The following is an 8,390-nucleotide window of genomic DNA, read 5'->3' as shown; positions in this document are numbered from 1 at the left end:
GTTTTTTGTTTTTAGGGGGAGGGGTGGGCTTTTAAAAAAAAAAAAAAAAAAAAAAAAAAAAGGAATTCACTCATACACAAGGTGACCTTTTGTGTTTGGGTTCCCTCTCTCACATTGAGCAGGATTTTCTCAGAGGGATCCACCTGTAATTGCTGAATGGAAGAATAACATTTGATTGCAAGGGTAGTTCATATCTTGTTTATCCACTAATTTATTGATGGATCTTTGATGTGTTTATCCATTTTGGCTACTATGCTGTTAGGAACATTTGTCTACATGTTTTTGTCTGAATACATATTCATTTTTAAGATTGATTTATTTTTATCTTTTAATTCAATCAGAGAGAGACAGAGAGAGAAAGTGAGAAAGCAAGCCACCAGGTCTAGAACTCAGACTCTGTTGGCCATGTGGGAGACCAGCACCTTAACCTCCATGCCACGTGCCAGTCTCATGAATGCAGATTTCTAATTATTTGGGGTACCTATATAGAAGTGAGGTTGCTGGTCATCTGATAATTCTTTGGTAATTTTGGAGGGAGTTGACTCTATTCCATGTTGGCTGTAACGGCTTACATTCTCACTAGCATTGTTTGGTATCAGGATAATTCTGGCTTAATAGAATGAGTCAGGGAATATTTCCACCCATCCTATTTTTTTTTTAAATAAAAAGTATTACAAAGAGTAGGTGACTTTTAAATTTTTTTTTCTTTCTTCGGTAACCAGAGAGACAGAGAAAGAAGAGTTAGGGGCACTCCCATTTGGCGAATGAGTGTTCTAGACAGAGTTGATTGACTTCTGTTCTTAACCCCATCTCAAAATAGACCTGTTAGTTAGGCCCACAGGTAGTGTGGAGGTTAGGGCAGCTGGATTTCGCATGGTCAACTTCATGGTTCGCATCCCAGACCCAGTGGGTTGAAAATCATGCCAGAAACATGTGCATGGATGCCCAAAATCCTGAGAGGTGGATGGAGAAGGGATTGTGGTGTGGCCATTCCCCTGGAGGGTGATTTCTCACTTTCTCTCTCTCTCTCTGTCTCTGTCTCTCTCAGAAAGTTCACACTCCCCACAACAACCCCAAAAAAAAAAAAAAAAAAAAAGGAAGAAAGAAAGAAAGAAAAAAGAAAAGAAAGAAAGGAAGAAAGAGTTAGACTCATTGTTAAAGCCCGGAAGACCTCCAGGACTGCCCCCCAGGAGCCCAGTCCATGTCCTCTCTCAAGTCTGATAGACGGGAGGAAGGTCACACGTTTCCACCTCATGTCCCTGAGGGCCTCTAGCATGGCATGGACAGCCTATCTCCTGTCCTGTAATAGTCACCATTGTCCCCAGGCTGAAGTCCCCAGGCTGAGGCCAGGAGCGTGGACCTGGAGCCAGAGCACTCCCTATGATCCCAAGGACTGTTTGTTCCTCCTGTGGGTCAGGGTCTGGGGACCTGGCCTGGGCACTACAAGAGTCAAGATACCTAGATACCTGCATGGAAAAAATATTCAGTACGTGTTGTTAATGTCTCAGAATAGTAGAGAGAGAGAGAGAGAGAGAGAGCGCCACTGTAACCTTCTGTCCCCACCTCGTGCATTTGGCTACATTGGGAGGGGACTGAGATTCCTCTCACGAGTTCTGGTCTGTTCCACTCGAGACATGCAATTGTCCCTCCCCTTTGCACCCAGGTATTTCTCATTTCGATGGGTTCATCTGCTGCTTCACTGACAATATCGACCCCATCTTTTCATGCACACAGCATGTGATGGGTATTTATTTTCTACAGTAAGTGTGGGGTGAGGCCTAGACACTCCGAGACCTACCGTCACTGCACGCATGCCCTGAGTGAAATGAAAAGCAAAGGATCAATGCCGTGAGAGGGGAGGACCAGAAGGAGAGCAACCCAGGCCATGGTGGACACAGCCCCTGGCCTCTCTTAGACCCTTCCCGCTGGCTTAGAGAAGGGGAGACTCATGCAAATATGTCCCCACCCCCAGCCTCTCCATCTTGCTCTTAACGCTGCAGGTAGCACGGGGAAGGTGGAGGACAAAGAGGCTCCTGTGGGCCTGCTGGGCAGGACCTGCAAGGAGGCAGGTGCCCGGATTGCACCCAGAGATCACCGCTGCTGAGTCTGCATCAGTGAACCCAGGCCCACTCCCTGCTGGGCCCCCCAGGCCTGCCGTCCTTTGAGGACTTCGCCTGTGAACACAGCCCAGAGGCCCTCCCATAGCGCCCCCTGCTGACCACACGTGGAATTCAGGCTCCTGGACCTTCCAGTCTTTCTGCTCTTTTCACCTCCTCACTGTGGATCCACAGGGGGACTGAGGGGGTGGCAGGACCAGCTCTGGGCTTAGCACGAAGTTGCTGATATTAGCAATTCTATATTTTTGAGGGGCTTGTGATTTCAAAGGGAATACTGCCAAGAACCAGTAATAACTCACGAATATAAAAAGTACCTCCATCAGACGTGTCACCCCTAGACGTGCTCAGGACTTGGGGCATGGAGGGCTCTCCGGGAACGCCTGGTGCTCAGGCACTGTGAGCAGGTCCATTTGCTCAGGAGGAAATATGCTGAGCAGGTGTCTCTGTCCGTCTGGGCGGCAATTATATATACACAGCCCTGGGACCCAGTGATGACGCAGTGGGGACGTGCCACTCTGCAGGGCTGGCCCCACGTGGGGTGGTCTGCGGTCCATGTCCTAAGGTCTCCCTGTGCACGCCAAGCACACGAACATGTGCCCATGGTCTGAGCTGGGTGAGGCTGAAGGTTGATCACCATGGGAAGACCCCGTTGGGGGTGCCTGTGGCCTTTTCTCTCTGTGTCTCTCTCCGACTCTGTCTCTATCATGGAATAAATAAATAAGTACAATTATTTTTATTTATTATTTACTAAATAATAAATATTATTTATTAAAACCCCACAGTTCTGGAGTCTCAAAAGGTAAAATCAAAGCACTGACAGTTTGGGACCAGCAGTTGGCATAATGGCTATGTTGCTGGACTCCTACATAATGGACCACGGTTCAAGTCTCGGACCCGGTGGCTTAAACTCATGCCAGGCATGTGTGCATGCATGCCCAAGATCCCGAGAGGAGAATGGAGGAGAAGGGATTGCGGTGTGGCCATCCCCCCCAGGGGGTGATTTCTTGCTTTCTGTCTCTCTGTCTCTCTCTGTCTTTCTGGTGAGTGCACACGCCCTATAGCAAAAACCTCTCCGGAAAAAAAAAGCACTGACAGGTCCGTGTCTGGTGGGGGCCTGGCCCTTGCACTGACAGTCTTCTCACTGTGACCCTCATGGACAACCACGGGGCAACAAGGAACTGGCCTTTGCCATTTCCCAGGCCCTCCTCTGGCCCTCCCTGAGAGGCCTGCACTGTCTCCTCTGCTAACACCAACCATCCTCACCTTCTCGGGGAAAAGCTCCACACATAAATGACAATAGAAATATCGGGTCGTCAGGAAAGTCCTGATGCATTTTTTGCATAGGAAAAATGCGTCAGGATTTTTCCAACAACCTCATGCTAACACTCGCGTGTGCAACCTCCCTGCTCGAGCTGGGGTGGTGGCTGCCGTCCTCGGGGGAGACAGCATTTCCCCAGGGGTTCATGTCGTCTTTCCATTATTTGCTGAACATTGCCTTGACCTCGGCTGGCTAAGGCAGGGGTGGATTGAAGCATCGAGACCCTAATGGGGGTACCTATCTCTCTGTCTCCCTCTCTCTTTTCCTCATGAAGAAAAGAAACTTAAAAATGAATGTATTCAAAGCAATGCATCAGCTGTAACGAATACACTAGGACAGTGTTAATCACAGAGAAAATTAGGGGTGGAAGGAGAAGGGACTTATGGGAACTGTGTGTATTTCCGGTCCAATTACTCTGTAAACCTACAACTGCTGTTAAGACATAAAAATCCATTAGGCTGGCAGGTGGCGTGGTGGTTGAGGCACTGCATTCCACATGGCCAACCATGGTTCAAGTCCTGAACCTGCCAACTTTCTCTCTCTCTCTCTCTCTCATCTTTCTCTGGTCAAAACTGAAGAATAATGATGATAAATAAAATTAAAAATTATTCTTTTTTAAAAGAAATAAAATCTATTAATTAAAAGGGCAAAAAATAGGGACCAGTAGGTGGCGTGGTGGTTAAGGCACTGGACTCCCACATGACCAACTGTGGTTCAAGTCCCGGACCTGGTGGCTTGCTTTCTCACTTTCTCTCTCTCTCTCTCTCTGTCTCTCTGGTCAAATTGAAACAATAACAATAATAAATAAAATAAAGTTTTAAAAAGGGCAAAAAATATAATGTGATGCCATTTTAAAAAAAGGAATTTTGTTTGTGTGCCTATGTTTGTATTTGCATTTTTTAAAAGTTGTTTTGCAATGGGGCACTTCGCTCATCAGAGAGAAACAGAGACAGAGAGAGAGGCAAAGTGAAAAATCAGCCCTATAGGGGGGTGGGGAGGTGGCCATGCCACAATCAATTCTTCTCCATTCTCCTCTAGGGGTTTGGGGTACACATGCACATACACCCCTGTGTTTTTCAAGCCACTGGATCTGAAACTCAAACCACACAGTCAGCCAAGTGGGATCGAGTCCTCTAATTGCTTTGCTCTCTGTTGGCCCTATTCACATTTTTTTAAATCTGCAAAGATCTATACCAAAATGTTTGCAGTGGTAGGTTTGGAGTTTTAGGATCATGGATGATCTTTACATTTTTTTGTTTTTCTGTTTTTTTTTTCTTTTTTGCAATATGCATGTATTACTGTTAAAATCATAAGAAACTATAAAACAATTTGTCCACAAGAAAAAAAAAAAAGAAAAGAAACCCCAAATCTCTTTTTAAGTGTGATTTTTTCATGCCTTAAAAAAAAAATGTTTGCCGAGTAGAATCACACGAAGGCGAGGCTGCTGTTCAAAGACAAAAGAGTGGGTTTCAAAAGCAGAGGAGCGAAGCAGAAGCGATTGTGTCATGGGATGGGAGGAGTGTTTGACTTGCCCTGGGGAAATACAAAGACCAGACTTCCTGCCTTTCACTTCCAAGGAAAAGAAACCGAAAGCAGCCGAGGCTTGCCAGCTAGAAGAATTCAGAGTTCCCTGAAGGCTGCTCTGCTGTCACCGGATCCCTGATCTCTGCCAGAGGGTGGTGATGGATCTCAGAAGTACCCCCGCCAGGAGCCTCGACAAGTTCATCGAAGACAACCTCCTGCCAGACACCGAGTTCCGCCTGCAGGTCAAGAAAGCCATCAACATCATTTCCGATTTCCTGAAGGAAAGGTGTTTCCAAGATGCCAGCTGCTTTGCTAAGAGGCCGAAGGTAGTGAAGGTGGTGAAGGTGAGCCCAGGCCTGCCTGGCTGTGGGAGGGGTGGCTCAGTGGGAAGGAGTCTGACAGGGAGGAAAAGACAAGACTCCAGAGTGCAAATGTGAGTTTGGAGAGCCAAGATCTTTGGGGCTGGTGATTTCTGATGTATCCATAGCAAAGACAGAACAGCTTGTTAAGGGACCAGCAGTTGGTGTAACGGCTATGTCACTGGACTCTCACGTAGTCAACTGCGGTTCGAGTCCCAGACCCAGTGGCTTAAACTCACATTGGACGTGTGTGCGTACATGCCCAAGATCCCGTGAGGAGAATGGAGGAGAAGGGATTGCAGCATGGCCATCCCCCCGCCCTCCCCAGGGGGTGATTTCTCGCTTTCTGTCTCTCTGTCTCTCTCTGTCTTTCTGGTGAGCACACGCATCCTATAGCAAAAACCTTTCCAAAAAAAAAAGAACAACTTGTTAAAATAGATTCCAGGTGGGGCCAGTCAGTGGTCAATAGCAGTTTTGAGTCCTAGACCCGGCAGCTTGAAACTCACACTCTCACTGTCTCTGTCTCTGTCTCTCTCTCTGGTGAGCACACATGCCCTAAAGCAAAAGCCTCTACTAAAAAAAAAAAAAAAAAAAGAAAAAGGACTGGTCTTGATCATGCCCATTACAGAAATAGGGAAATTGAAGCCCAGCTCTGGTAAGTATTTGCTGATTAGCAACCAGGCTGAGTACTAGTCATTTCTGCAGTCTGGTGCAGAAAGCAAGAATCCCCCCAGCGGGATGGCCACACTACAATCCCTTCTCCTGCATTCTCCTCTCAGGATCTTGAGTATGCACACCCATGCAACCAGCATGAGTTTTTACATCACTGGGTTCAGGACTCGAACCACGATCAACTACATGGGAGTCCAGTGACGTAACCATTACACCACCTGCTGGTCCCAAGAGTATAAACGTGAGCAGGTGACTTAGCTTTTTGTGTCCCAATTTCCTCAGCTATCATTCTCACTATCTCATAGAGCCTGGAGGTACAGAAAAACAATGTGTTGGAACCTCCTAACACCAGCCAGTCTGGGGCATGTACTATAAGGTGACAAATGACAAAGGGAAAAGAACACAGACCCGAAAATAAGGCACCCAGGGTTGGATCGCCACCTGCTATCTGAATGACGGGGGGCCCTCACTGACCGCGTCTACCCACCTCACAGATGAGAACTAACAGTGCCAGGGCCTAAGTCGTAGCGCCATCGTGAGCAGAACAGGAACTGAGACGTGTAACGCCCTCGGAACAGCGGCTGGGGCTCTCTAATGTTAGTGACCATTCTTGTCATTTTACTTAGGGAGGCTCTTCAGGTAAAGGCACCACCCTCAGGGGCCGCTCTGATGCCGACCTGGTCGTCTTCCTCAGTCCTCTCACAAGTTTTCAGGAGCAGCTAACGCGCCGGGGAGAGTTCATCCATGAAATTAGGAGACAGCTAGAAGCCTGTGAAAGACAACTATTATTCAACGTGAAGTTTGAGGTCAAGAGTCGACAGTGGGACAACCCGCGTGTGCTCAGCTTCAAGCTGAGCAACCCCCATCTCTGGCAGGAAGTGGAATTTGACGTGCTACCCGCCTTTGACGCCCTGGGTGAGGCTGCCACGCACAGGGGTTTCCTCCTCTGTCCTGCAACCCAGCTTCTCCTCCCCTCTTTTACTATTTCAGACATCTCCTGTGGTCTCAAAGTTCTACCCAAACAGGGTATCTCTTTATTTCAAACAGGGAGTGGGGTGGGGTTTGAACTCTCTCCTAAGGTCATAATGAATAAGGTCTTAAACCAACCATCATGAAAAAGACCTTCAATAGCAAGTTGGAGACAAAGACGTTTCTTACAGAACGTCTGCAAAGCTTCTTGGTTTTACGTGGGGTGAAGCGTGTGGATTTTCTCTTTCTAAAACTGGGGTAGCAGGGGCCAGCAGGTGGTGTAGTGGTTAAAGCACTGAACTCCCACATGGTCAATTGTGCTTCGAGTCCCAGACCCAGCAGCTGGAAAACACACCAGGTACGTGTGCGTGCATGCCCAAAATCCGAGAGGAGAATGGAGAAGGGATTGCAGCGTGGCCATCCCCCCAGGGGCGATTTCTCACTTTCTGTCTCTCTGTGTGTCCCCAGAGAACACACATACCCTATAGCAAAAATCTCTCAAAAGAAAAAGAAAAAAAGTAGCATAGATCTGGCTCAAAGTAACATGTTCATTTCCTCTTTCTTCCAAACCATGAGGAAACATCAAAGCTGAGGGTAGGATGAACAGGTTAGATTTTACGTTTTTCAAGGGAAACAGCGACATCTGTTGGACATCACAGAAAGTGCTACTGTTCAGTCATTGGAACTGAACTACTTACTAAATGAAATTGTTAAGAGATTTCTTTAGGCTCAGGGGAACTGTGAAAAAAATCCCAAAGCATCAGGGACTGAGAAACCACAGGATTCTCTCCTTTTTTGCTATTTCTCATCTTGGGTGCCAGAGTGCAATGGTTACCAAAAATAAAACAGAGAGAGGAGAATACTGTGCGTACAGGGAACTGCCCAGGCGAAGGCCTAGAGGTAACAAGATGACATAAAATACTGTGTTGAAACCTCCCAGCACCAGCCAGTCCAGGGTGCCTACTAGGACGTGTAATATAAAGTGAGCTGGGGAAACTGCAAGAAGTGAGGCTGAAGGGAGTGGAGAGGGCGAGGTGGAAGTAACTCAGAAATAAGCTGAGAGGGTGCGGTTCCCACAGAGCGTGTGATCTGGTAATGAACTTCTCCTGAGCAGAAGTTTTCCACGGGAAGCAACAGATCAGGTTTGTGTTTGAGAAGTGTTTGTGTTTGACCGCAGTGTGGGAAACAGATCCAGCCAGAGGTGAAACCGGAGAAGGGAGATAGCTCGTTAGCAACTGTAAGCAATTGATAATCCACTGAGCATTTCCGGTGTGCCTGGCCCTGTCCTAAGGCCGTGAATAAGCCAGGCAAGAAACCTGTCATCCTGGAGCCTGACAGTCAACATACAAACAAGAGGACGGGCAGATGGCTTAATGGTGACGTTGTTGGACTCCCATGTAGTCGCCCGTAGTTCAAGTCCCGGACCCGGCG

General features: G+C 47.5%; 1 protein-coding gene and 1 long non-coding RNA gene across 4 annotated transcripts in view; one reads left to right on the top strand and one right to left on the bottom strand.

The window, feature by feature from the left end:
- The first annotated feature begins 4,790 nt into the window (after positions 1-4,790).
- Positions 4,791-8,390, top strand: part of OAS1 (2'-5'-oligoadenylate synthetase 1) — a 12,214-nt gene continuing 8,614 nt past the window's right edge. For 2 of the 3 annotated variants that reach the window (XR_003549910.1, XM_027773130.1), the window contains exons 1-2: positions 4,791-5,303; positions 6,617-6,905. Coding sequence is in view for 2 of the 3 variants with exons in the window: in XM_027773130.1 (XP_027628931.1) it covers positions 5,118-5,303; positions 6,617-6,905 (475 nt within the window). In the remaining variant the exon portion in view is untranslated. The remainder of the gene's footprint in view (positions 5,304-6,616; positions 6,906-8,390) is intronic. The other variant, XM_014589036.2, reaches the window with a different exon arrangement.
- The window catches only part of LOC106735201 (uncharacterized), a 21,866-nt gene continuing 20,109 nt past the window's right edge, over positions 6,634-8,390 (bottom strand). The window contains exon 3 of the long non-coding RNA XR_001370601.2: positions 6,634-6,759. This is a non-coding gene — a long non-coding RNA (uncharacterized LOC106735201). The remainder of the gene's footprint in view (positions 6,760-8,390) is intronic.

This window comes from Tupaia chinensis, unplaced genomic scaffold (genome assembly GCF_000334495.1).
Source record: "Tupaia chinensis unplaced genomic scaffold, TupChi_1.0 Scaffold000323_1, whole genome shotgun sequence".
Taxonomy (NCBI): Eukaryota; Metazoa; Chordata; class Mammalia; order Scandentia; family Tupaiidae; genus Tupaia; species Tupaia belangeri.
The sequence above is the reverse complement of the archived record's forward strand: the minus strand, read 5'-3'. Positions and strand labels throughout refer to the sequence as shown.